We start from the raw sequence: 12,565 nt of genomic DNA, 5'->3' as shown, positions 1-12,565 counted from the left end.
TCCTCAAAAGGTAGCCTTCTTCATCTGAAGCACTTTTAGCAGTATGACAAGGCAAAAGGGCAATCTCGCCTGTGTCGGCGTTACCATGTGCAACGACACGAATTAGACTCACTGGATAAATCGCCTGAAGTACCACCTCTCTCGTGGCACGCTCTCCTAGCAAAGGCTGAACACCCAGCAGTTGTCCGATCGTCTCTGCTTCCTTTCTTGCACCGAGAAATTCTATGAAGTTCGTGATTTTTCCCTTGTAAAGCGCCTTGCCTACCTCAAGATCACCCACAAACAGTGCATCAGTCTGACTTTGATAGTCCGCCTGGCAGTCTTAAGCCAAGCCAAACTCAGGTCTCGTGTTAACCATACTTTCCGCTTTTGCCCTTTTGCTTATCGCTCCCTTGTTGTACACTCCGTTCTTGAGAACAGTTCAGAAAAAGCCTACTGAGTTTGTATGACTTGTGACAGTAATAAATATCAGTGTGGGCTTTAAGTCCACTAAGTTCCATTAGCAAGAGATAACCTCTTTGCCTTGCATCTTAGATCTTAGATTTAAGGGTGACTGAAATTTAAAGTTGCTATACAAACATGCACTTACACAAGCGCGTCAGCAGTATATGTTCTTTTCTGCCGTCGATCTTTATTCAATTTAAGCAGTAGTCCGTGCTTTCCCATGGAGGCAATAGGTAAGTTTGTCACAACTAGACTTGTGATTGAGTATTTCACAAAGCTATGAAGTATTATCATCTGTGTTATATCCTGTCTATAATTATTTATATCTCGCTCTTTTCTTGGTCCACTTTTCGCCCTAAAGGGAAATTACCGTGACAGTTACACAAGTCACAACCAAATTATGTCGTCTGTTCTGCAATGAGCGTAAAAATTGGTTGACACATTATGTCTGAACAGTCCTATTTATGTATAGAATAACACTCTAGTGTCTACCACACTCTAAGTCATTGACAAGGCCCCAATCCCCATTCAATGTTGCTTCTACAGTACAGTATGTGGCTAAAAGGTTATGGAGTCACGATACAACATTTTTTTTGGTGGGGGGATGGGGGTAAATTGGGCGAAGAGGTCACCTCAACAACGGGAGAGGAGATAAAACCGAAGTAATAGGAAGTTGAAAAGGTCAATGCGTCAACAATTCTGTCGCCGACTGTAGGTCTAAATTTTTTCCAGAGCATTCAGGTGGTAATTACTTCACAGAATTAATTCAAAACGGAACTTCACGTCAGGATATATATTTCAGTAATTACTATAATTATGCGTATAAGGGAGGGCGCTCCTCTCCCTCTCTATCGTTCCTGGCTACGAATCATATTAATTTATGTAAAAGTTGACTATAAAAGCACTGAATAAATGAATTATGTGGGGTTGCTCGCTGCCTCTCTTTGATTGTCATCTTAATCTTGAATCATTAACTATTTTCCAGGAAACTCTTTTCCACGTTCAACGTGTCTCAGTAGTATGGATGGTTAATGCGGAGCAACTGGTCATGAAAACAATCCCAAGCCTGGTTTTTTTCGAAAAAAGCTGAAAACGAGCGCGAAAAATGAGATTGCACTTTTAAGGTTGTAAACAATCATGAATTGAGTCACGCTTCTCCATCTTGTCCGCTATTTTGTTCTTCGTTGTTTTCTTCACCAGCAGGTTTTTTTTGTACTAGTTTCATTTTCATCTCCAAGATTGGCACAGGTAATGCAATGACCAAGGTGCCCACTAAACAACACACGCTTCCCATGATCTGGCCAATCGCTGTCTCCGGTGACATGTCACCATAGCTGTTAAGGAAGAAATTCGCACAATTAAATGATGCCGCGTGGAGAGTCTCCCTACTGAGTGAAGTACAAGTAAGTCATAAGGATGTTAGCATAAAGTTTACGGCAAACAGAAGAAATTAATTCTGAAATTTCTCGATTTCTACTCTCTCAAAAGAATATTTCGAAGACTCAATTTTTCAAAATTCATCGAAACTTTTTTCTCTTAGTGTCCGCCTAAAGCAGTTGGTAAGGAGCCCTTGTGTATCTTGTGTCGTAAACGTCACGCATATCAAAGCTTTTAATATTTCTCATAATTTATACAGGATGTAGTTATTAGGCTTATTCCCATCGGGACAAAGTAAAGCCAAGGGACTTTTCTCACGAAAGGTCTTATTTCAAAGGCAATCGCTCGATCTAAAGCTATTATTTCAGACCTGAATGAAGATATTTAGTCTCCCGGGATAACTTTATTTGGGCTCCTCAGCGTTTTGTTTTAGTATTTTCGTCGGAGGCGAAAACACACCATATGTGACGTGACCAAAATTTGCAGCATTCGATCGATTGTGTGTAGATCTTCCCGAAAAAAACGGATGAGCTACGATAGCATTTCGATTTGGTAATCGATGATCGATATCTACTCTTTAACGATGGACTCACAAACAAAAATTACAAGTACGTGCTTCCAAAGTTTTTAAAATTATTGCTGCTCGTTCTCCCATTTTTTTGTAACAGTTGTTCAGTGATACTTATCTTGAAAGAAAGATTGAAAAGGAGTTCATCGAACGAATTACTCATTCCCTGATCGAAATTATCTCTTAATCGTGAAAAAAAGTCAAGGAAGTTTTTAGAGGTTCTTCCCCATCCCTAGCCCTACAAACAAACCACAAAGAGCACTGACTTACCCAGTCGTTGTCATAGTAACAATAGCATACCACATACTGTCCGGGATGCTAGAGAAAGTTGTTCCCTTGACTTCTTTCTCAGCATAATACACAGCGGTGGCAAAAATAATAACACCCAGTCCAAACGAAAATAGAATAAATCCCAGTTCTGAGGATGAATTTTTTATCGATGAACCTAGCGCTTGAAGTCTCGTGGAATGCCGAGACATTTTAAACACGCGGAATACACGGAAGACACGAAGAATCGTTAAGGCATCGAAATCACCGGCGCTTTTTAACCCAATGTCGAGGTAGAATGGAATAACCGCCGCAAGATCTACGATACTTTGAAATTCTTTCACGAATTTGCACCTGTGAGGCGCAGCGAACAAGCGAAGTAAATACTCCAGTGTTAAGACCACAACACAAGTGCCGTCGACGTATTGAAAAGCTTGCTTGTATTCTTCACCACATGTTCTTCCACCGCAGGGTATCGTCTCTGTTATGGTTGTAACGATGCTTAAAATAATGGCGATTCCAATTATGTAGTACACAACTTTAGCTGTCTTTGAAGATTGCGGATTTTCAAACAACAACCAGAGTTGCTGTCTGCAGGTTCTACGCTGAGGAACACACTCATGGTGAATCGCTTCAACTTCTGACGGCAAATCTCTTCGACACACAGCAGAATTCGCGTCATGGTATTCCTCGAGACAACACAAACCCAAAGCATCAGTTGGAATACGAAAAAAATCAAGCTCGTCTTCGTAAAATTCGCCGCATTCTTCCAGAGAAAAATGAAGTTTACCATAACGATAATAGTTCAAAATGTGACGAAAAAAGCCAGGGTCCCGCTCAAAGAAGTATTCTTTTCGCTGTGAGTCGTAAAAGGATTCTCGGTCACTGCTTCCTAATAGAGTTGTAGGGTATTTCTTCAGAGTATAGTCCCAAGTTTCAAACTTCCTCCCACTCACATTGAGAACGATTCTCTTGTCCTTTAATTGCTTTCGATGAAGAATACTGAACGGTTTTTTTTTAAACACCGGCGAAATTCCAACAAGACCCACCTCTCCGAGGGGGAGCCAATTTTCCAAGTCATTCACGGGTTTGTCCTTGGAAGACATCGCGATTAGAGTTATCAGTAAATTTGATCAATTACGATTGCACGACAACTTAACTGTGTCGGCAAAATTGGCGTCTTCTAACTAAAGAAACCCGTAACACGCAGAGTTATCAAACAGAGACTCATTAACGTACACTAAATTGTTAATACGTACATAAACATCGGCGTAGATAATTGCGCCTAACAATGACATTGTGGACTGAGAGGCCCAATAAATCTTAACCGACAATAGCGTTACGCATTTGAGGGCTGGTAGAAAGTTCGCGATGAGGAATAAATAAGATGCAATTCTAAGGGGGATTTAATCAAAGAGAAGCACCGCTTTGTGAATCTGTCTCGTTTGATTGTTTATGTATTTATAAGATGGATACGGGTACCTGCACCGTTTGCACCAAAAATTGTTAACCACGTGTAAAGAAATGGTGACAAACTTGTAAAAAAATTAAACAACACAAAACTGCAACACAGCATCCCTAACAAAAAATATTGTATCTTGATATGATTTACGCGAGTTTCCATCTTCCTAATTATTACATTTTCTTCTCGGTTATTTCACCAATCAAAGTGTTCTTTTCGGTGAGCAAAAAATAAAGGAGAAAATTCTGACTTTTAAATTGGATAGATAATTGATCCTGAGTTTGTTCTAATCTGTGGTAACGTACAGCTTCACGCAAAATAAAATTGGGAAGAAGCAAGTTATACGAATTGATCTCCGTGTTTACAAACACCCCTGTGGATAAGCTTAGACGTTATAAATTACGAATTCAGCGAAAGAAAAGCGAGCATCCCACCTGCTTAAAGCGGTTCATTTAATATGCATTGTGCCGAGAACAGACCCTATTATTTACGACTTCCGTTGTTGTGAAAATCTCTGCATGCTTGAAATAACGCAAATAAAAATACTGTGGGAAAAAAGCGTAATGTCAGGCCATCTTTTAAAACTCAGAAGGACATTATTTAAGTAACAGACCTCACTTTCTATCGGACTACCGACGTAATAACCCGAGTGTTCTGCCAACATCCCAAGCGGGTTATCTATCATGTTGATAAGTCGATAGGAAATGCAGTCTATTGCTTTCATACAATAAACTTAAAATGTTATAGTTTTCTATTTTTTTATCGGTCAAATAGGTTTTTGAACAATGAGGGCGCTCGCAGTATCTCGGGAATTTTATAAGTTACCTTCTTTGGGCTTAAAGGGCGACACGCACCCTCCTATTGACTTGGGATGGCCCGCTTTGATCCCGAGAAATGAAGAAAAACGCTTGAAACTGGTCATTAATAATCTCCGTAATCTCTTTTAACCCTGATGTCGTTAAAAGAAAGATAGTTTCTGGTAGTCTTGGTACCTCCAAAAACAAAACTTCTAAATATCAAGACATCTTTCTTTTTACGCTTGTTCAAAAATTCGCAATAATGAAATTAATAACTAATATTAAGACCATAGATAACATCTACTGATAACGTAAATGCCTTTTATTCATAAAACTAATAACTCATATTATTCTGCGACAATCCAGCAACTTGGTGGTGTTTGTTGTTTTCATAAGCCAAAGGATAGAAGCATGAGCTTACCGGGGTCAATTACGAAGGAAAAGGGTACGGGGTACGGTCTCGTTTCTCTTTTTTATTCAATGCGCAATATGGACGATAGATGCTTTATGCAGCTTGTTTAAAAAACTCTGCACACAGTTTTAAACGAAGTGACGTTTGATTCCAAATTTATCAGATTCGTCGTTTTCATCTACTGTGGGAAAAGCTTAGGTTTACAACTTTCATCCAACGTTTTCTTCAACAAAAGATATCAATGGCACGTTTTTTCAGTCACTTCCATCGTCTCATACAAATTTACGAAGAAAAAAAAATCATGGTTAGTTTTCTAACCATGCTTCAATCTTTTCTTCACGTGTTTTTGGTCTCCTTTTGAAAGGATTTTTAAATTTTCGTTTCTTTTTGACGGCGCCTCGCGCCTGCTCTTCCTCACGTCTTTGATCCTCCATTTTTTGTTTTACGTCCCTGAAGATAGGGAAAAAAAAAAGACAGCTCAAAATAATTTTAATTCGTATGTAGCTCGCAAAATTTGTGCCTACAGAGATATTTCGATTGTTGCAGTAAGACTTGTTTCGATACATTAAGAAACTTAAAAATGACAACGCTTTGAGTATTTCAGACAGGCTTGAATCGCTCGCGCTGTGATAACAAAAGAATGAGTAGGGGGTGGGGGGAAGGGTATGGGGGTGCCATAAGATTATTGGGAACTCTCCAGCCACCGTTATTTCCTTTTGCAAGATCCATTGAGTCCCACTTACTTGCGTTTATGTGGGTGTTTCTATCTGTAATTGCACGTTTTCCGAAAACCTACCTTGCGCTACGTGTCATATGATCGATTGATCAGGGAAAGTCGAAGGGAACTCTGGATGTAGTCTGTGTGTCTCAGTGATAATAATCCGACATTAAATAAATATGACACGTGCAATTTTCAAACAATAACGACCCTTTTGTTGGAAAATAATTCTTATTCCCCCACGCATCAATATCCCCTTTGGTTCTTTCTTCCAGTGATACTTACGCGGCAACTTGTAGCGCCACCATATCGATGTCAACAAAATCGTCTTCATTTTCTGAGTTTGATTCTTCCTCTTCAGCTAGAGTGTCAAGGATTCCTGATATGAATATAAAGAAGATATAAATATGTCTTTTAAATCGATTATGTTCTGAAATTATTTTAAGTACTCAAAGCGACGAAAGGTCGTCAAATTAATAGTGTGATGTGCTGCATGGAAAACACTCAAAGTAGGTTAAAAAAGTATTGCATGAGATCCTTAATCTCTTTTAAAATTACGCGGAAAGTGACCGTCGCATTGGTCTCTTTCTGTCACATGAAATAAATTCAAGAAATGAAAGGCCGAATGACATCTACAATTATCCGAAGACAACAATCCCCATAAAATTGCAAGGAACAAATAACTTCTTAATAGATTCACCTGAAGTATGAATTGAGTGCGGTGGAACTGGATACAATTCTTCATCATGAAATGAATAAAAAACTTACTAAGCTTGGCTCTCAGTATGTCGAGCATTTCTTCGTAATATGTGATACTATCTTTAAGATTTCCAACCACGTGATTTAAATTTCCCAAATTCGCCAATGCCTTTCCAATGCCATTTTGGTCATTTAGCTCCTTGGCAACTGCAAGCCTCTCCTTGTTGCAGTTAAGCGCTTCTTCGTAGTTCGTTTCAAGCTCATAAATGTTTCCAAGATTATTATAGATCTTTGCCAACGGTCGTTTTTCGTCTCGTTCCTTCGCGATGTTCAAAGCTGCTATAAAATGCTCTTTCGCCGTTTCTAAGTCACCAGTAATTTTATACAAACATCCTAGGTTACTTTGGGCTCTTCTCTCGCCCTTTTCATCCTTTAATTCTTGTGATAAGGAGAGATGTTTTCCATGGTATTCCTTCGAAGTTGCATAATTTCCCAGTTTATAATAGGCAAGGCCAAGAAAACTCAAGGCGTCCGCTTCGGCTTCTCGGTCATTTTCCTCGATGGCATCGGTAAGACAAGTCCTCAATTCTTTTATCTTCTCGTAAATCTCATCTTCAGACTCTTCGACAACTCTAAAATTTTTTGGGTCGTTTTCTTCCATAAAACTTATTCCTTCACAAAATATTCATTGCTATTCGCTTCCTAATTCGAAATCACTTTGCGAATGCCTAAAAACAGACCTAATGGGTCGTAAAATGCTTTATGTTAGTTGATATTTCTCAGCCAATCAAATTGTTAGATTTCATCGTTTAGCAGGTGGTAAAGCCGAGCGTGTAGCATTTAATTGTGTCAGTCTACTACTTAGATTACCATATTCAAAACCAGACCGAAGTCAATACAGGTATCTCTTTAAACAGACACAGTGGTAATTATTTTTTTTTCTCTTAACAGGGTAATGTAAGCGGCAGAAAAACTACGCTGATAGAAATCTTTCTCGGCTAAATACACTTAAATATCTATTTAACAGGTGAGGAATTTCCATAAGCAAAGAAGCAAAGTGAGAGTATGATGGAAAGAAAGTAATCCAAAAATTGAAGAAGTTGCAAAATTATAAGAGCATCATTATCAGAGAATACTAAGATATTTCCAATGAGTCTGATTAACAAGGTGCTGACCACTTAGTAACCATGTGAGATATTATGTTTGAATTCAAAGCTTTTAAATAATCGTATACTAGACGAAACAAATTAACATCTTGCACTCACCACAAGCACTCAGGAGTCGTTCCCCATGGCCCTACAAAAGGGAAATTTTGCACTAACGAAAATTTATGACTAAATTGCTAATTCAAGTTTCCTTTCATCATTTTTCCCTCAAAGTATGAGTTGTTAGCAGCATTTTAAACTAAAACCAATACGCATAAAATCTATTTAACATATTGTTGCAAACTTTTCTTAAACTAAGGTATAGATGAAGAATGTATTCAAATCTAAAGGAGCTTATCCTTTCTTTAGTCAAACTTAACATTTGCAATATTTTTACCAAGAAGATCCTTCAAGTAATAAATACTTTTGATGATTATTTTCAGATTGTACCGTGCTGAGTTTACAACAACACTAGTCAAAGAGGTTTCTAGAAAACTCACGCCACTATTTCAATCAACCAAATGCTAAATAAAACCGTTTTGTCGCGCTCCAAGCAGGTTGCCTGTTGTCACTTTGAGTCCTCTTTGGTGAACGATGGTTAATAATTAGCCTTTGTTCCGAGTAGTAGTTGGAGTTACTTTGGTGTCGATTTTTTGGCACTCAATTAAAAAAAATACTTAAAAAAACAATAGGCTATTTGTGTCAAGTAAACAACTAAACAAGCTTGAAATAACCACACAAAAAGATGAATTGTCACTGGTAGTTGCCTCCGCGTAGTATTATTGCTGCGACTTGTCTTGAAAATAGTACAAGTGGAACGAATTGCGTTGTTCTATTGGCTGTGTTCTCTATGTGTAGCAAATATTACTACTATACGTCAGGGCAATTTTCTTATACCGAGCGGGTTTGTATTCCTCTCACACTAACGACCTAACTGCGCCCACTATGCAAGCTAAATATGAACAGACTTGGGGATAAGGGAAGCCCAAAGGCGATGTAAAAGGTGATGTATGTCAAGTCCACTCAGCATACAGTATCCTTTTCATCTAATAATATAACAGGCTAATCTCTGTTATAAGATAATTTGGTTCTCTCAAATGAGTTCATAATTTAAATTGATCACCGAAAAGGGTTTCTAAAACTTCCGTGGCCAATTTATATTATCATTTTAATTAATGAAACCAAATTTCATTAACCTTGTAATACCCATCCATGAAGTCTGAGAAGAGACATTTTTAGAACCTTAAAGTAATATCATGTAGAGTGCCAAGGACCAAAGTCACCATTATAGACAAATTGTTCCAATGGAGCTTAATGTAGATTATGGAGATTATGGAGCTCTTCAAATTAGTATCTTATCATGACAAAGCAAAAGATTTTGTGCGAACATTACGCGGTTACACGCTTTGTAGGTCTTGTCAATAGCTCAAGTTGCGAATTTAAAATTAATTTCGAAAAAAGATCGCAACAAAAAGGTATGAGCTATCAAACTTTCGTTCTTTTTCCCCCGTAACCTCACGAACAGGTCCCTTTATTTTATGTCGGCCTTCAAAGTTCAATTCAGTCTTTGGATATTTGCATCGAATGTGGAAGAAACGTTTGGTAGTAACTGATCTTAGCCCAACGGTCCTTACTTCCTGAACAAGAGTAGTATTGAAAGTGCAACCAATAAAAGGTGATTCATGCCTTTACACGGTGATTAAGTTGCACCGAGGAAGTAGTACAAGAGCGGAAATGTGTGTTAAACATACCGACTGCAATCGCCAATCGTTTATAATTCATTCTTATGTGCAACTAAAGGCAACAAGATTGAACTTGATAAATTCTACCAGCTAAGTATACCCTTCAGGACGTTAATAGTTAAAATGCCTGCAAAGTACATGTACTACAATTTCAAGTAGAACATGCATAGAATAAAGTAAGATGAAGATTACCTTCTACCCAAAATATTAACAACAACAATCAAATATGCTATGGAAACTACACGCGAGGAAGTTTGAATTATGCTCAACGAAAAGCTCGCCAGATAAAAATCTTCCGACGTAACCTCTTAATACAGCTGATAAATTATGAATTTGAATGTCAAGTTCAGCTTCTAAGACAATCAAAATAATAGTAAAAAAAAGATTACTGCAACAAGTGTTCAGTTAACTTGCTATAACGATTGCTAATGGTAAGGACGCCATTTTGAAAGTATGTCACTTACGAAGGCAGGGGACTCCTAAATGTTCATCATTCATCACCCACAGTACAGCATTAAAAAACATTATAACTAGATATCCTCATTTGTAGCGGCTTCAGGGTGCTTTTCTTTCCATTTAACCACGTCGTGGAGGTATTGTTCGTTCGCTTTTAGGCTTTCCATAAAAAATACTTCCTTTTCATCAGCCGACATTTCCTTCCATTTTTCACCCATTATCTTCGTTCGCTCAATCACAGACGAAGCGTTCACAGTTTCTGCGTTTTTCTTCACAAAAAGGAGAAAAGGAGATAGAGGCTTCTTTGGGTATTCTAGGAGTTCTTGCCTTGCATTTGCGAGTTGTCGTAATTTTGGACCTTGCAATTTCTCCAGAAGAACTCGCCTCTCGGTGTTCAGCCCTTTCCACAAATTCATGACTTCCCGTTTGTATTCCTCTTTCAAAACATCGCGTCTGTGTTTCAATTGCACTTTCTCAGCACTCGAAAGAGTCTTCCATTTCATGGACAAATGTGTCAAAATTTCAGTGGGACTTTTTCCTGAGGCAACATCACCTTGGACTTTGGAATAATGCTCTGACACAAATAAACCAAACAGTCCTGGAGGTTTGCTTGGAAGCTCTGGAAGCAAACCATCAACAATTGCTTTACATGCTCTCCTTTTACTTTCAAATGTAGTTTTCCTCTTGCTTGGCATTGCGTAAGGTATTTTGTCCGTATATTTATCGACAGCGAAACGTCTCGTGCCGCGAGATATCCATTGAATAGCAACCGATGGCTTCTTTAGCGAGTGGTTGTAATTGATGATTGTACGAACCAATTTTGCTCTAGTGGTGAATAACTGTCGAATTGACCACCTTTCTGGTGCTTTACTTGTAAAACAGAGAGTTAAACTCATTTTAAGCTTAACTGAAACTTGTGTGCGAATATTTAGCTCATGCAATGAAATCGGTTCGCATCATTACGTCAAATCGACCAGCTAATTATGCGAATCAGTTTTTTTTTCAACGTAGCTACTGTCCAATGAGCTTTATCTTCATTGTTATTCAATAACCTATCAGTCTCAAAAAATTCTTTATTTATCAGTATTCTATATTCTGATCTTATTTCTTTGTGAATACGAAGAATCTAGTTCGGATTAGTCTTCTCCATCTTTTCAACGTGTTCTTGCCGTAGAGAATTAATTTTATCTGGAGCATACAGTTGTTTTGAATTCCAACTTTTACACGCTGGCTACGATGTTTAATCGGCAGCAATAGAATAAGAGATAAAATGACGCTTTTCGAGCTCTTTGAAAGAACCACAGAAATTATTCTTTTGTTTGTGGCCATTATGCCTATCATCGCCTCCAGGCAAGTAAAATCTTCCCACGAAGATTTCATTGTCCAAGGGGTCGCATTCAGGTCACCAAATCAGGTATACAATCTAAATACTAAACTTGTTACGTGTCTGACGCTTGCAGAAGCAGGCAAAATTAAATACTTCTCATCTAGCTAGATGGAAACCGATTATCCCTGAAAATTCGTTAACCGATCTGAATCGGCGTCATCTTTATCATCTGATTAAACAACTGATCTGATGTCTAGAGGTAAAAGTCGATAATCCTTGGCATTTTATCTACACTCCCAGACACAACTACTATCTCCCCCTCTCTGCCCCTCTCAATGTTGGTCTGCAAGTAGGAATAAGGACCATGAGTGGCCAAGGCAGAAATTGTTCTCACAATATCGATACAATATCAAGCAGACGAGAAATGAGAATAAAGAACAATATTAACCAGGGGATTATTAGTTGATCCAGTACCAAATTCTCTGATCTAACATCACAAGAATTATGTAACAGACAATTAGGAGAATTACTAATGAGATATTAGGAGTGAAAGGGTTAAGAAGCAATTTTCACGTATACAAATACACTCGATTTCAAAAATCTTAATACCTAAAAAGCGTTAGCAATGAAAGATGAGACCCAAAAGCTTTACGGGTACACATGTACGTGAAAGTTACGATTAGGTGCACGTGGTTATTGATAGAAGTCATCCACGTTTTCCTGAGGAACAAAAATTATCAGAACTAAATATTTTGCAAGTGTTAAGCGATGTTTATGTAGCTCTACAAACGTTTCCTTTTGAATTGTTGAGTCACACTTTCATGGATTATGCATATAAGGTGTCAACGTTTTGGCAATCGATTATATATAATTTTTTTAACGCGATGCATTTCCTTTTGATAAATCTCCCTTTACTTCGTGTGCACTCCCTCTCCTTCAGGGAAATAGTGTTATACGCAGAATGAAAGCAGTCTTCTGGTTTGCCACGTTTTCCCTCTCGACGTGACCTGTTAATGCATGACACATGAATATTTCTTATCAAAGATTTCTCTCTTGTATGTGCAATATAGCAAAAAAAAATCCTCATTTCTGTGAATGGCTAATCTTCAGCGGTTTCTTCCCACGAATATAGTACATAACCGGTTATTAAA

At 38.1% G+C, this 12,565-nt stretch overlaps 3 protein-coding genes across 3 annotated transcripts; all 3 read right to left on the bottom strand.

Annotated features, from left to right (window-relative positions):
• Positions 1–614: 614 nt before the first annotated feature.
• LOC113665016 (potassium voltage-gated channel protein Shal) lies at positions 615–4,073 on the bottom strand. The gene is made up of 2 exons (XM_027180669.2): positions 2,660–4,073; positions 615–1,778 (listed from the first exon to the last, which is right to left on the bottom strand). The coding sequence occupies exons 1-2, from the start codon at positions 3,760–3,762 to the stop codon at positions 1,592–1,594; spliced, it is 1,290 nt and encodes a 429-aa protein (XP_027036470.2). The 5' UTR covers positions 3,763–4,073; the 3' UTR covers positions 615–1,591.
• Positions 4,074–5,222: 1,149 nt separating this feature from the next.
• On the bottom strand, positions 5,223–8,339 carry LOC113665014 (uncharacterized). The gene is made up of 3 exons (XM_027180667.2): positions 6,814–8,339; positions 6,331–6,424; positions 5,223–5,777 (listed from the first exon to the last, which is right to left on the bottom strand). The coding sequence occupies exons 1-3, from the start codon at positions 7,403–7,405 to the stop codon at positions 5,633–5,635; spliced, it is 831 nt and encodes a 276-aa protein (XP_027036468.2). The 5' UTR covers positions 7,406–8,339; the 3' UTR covers positions 5,223–5,632.
• A 1,307-nt stretch (positions 8,340–9,646) lies between these two features.
• Positions 9,647–10,983, bottom strand: LOC113665022 (transcription factor A, mitochondrial-like). The gene has a single exon (XM_027180674.2). It carries the CDS (start codon positions 10,981–10,983, stop codon positions 10,162–10,164), a length of 822 nt encoding a protein of 273 aa, XP_027036475.2. The 3' UTR covers positions 9,647–10,161.
• Between the last annotated feature and the right edge of the window lie 1,582 nt (positions 10,984–12,565).

The sequence above is a fragment of the Pocillopora damicornis genome, chromosome 11 (genome assembly GCF_964200805.1).
Source record: "Pocillopora damicornis chromosome 11, jaPocDami1.2, whole genome shotgun sequence".
NCBI lineage: Eukaryota > Metazoa > Cnidaria > Anthozoa > Scleractinia > Pocilloporidae > Pocillopora > Pocillopora damicornis.
Note: the sequence above shows the minus strand (reverse complement) of the source record. Positions and strands in the feature narration are given on the sequence as shown.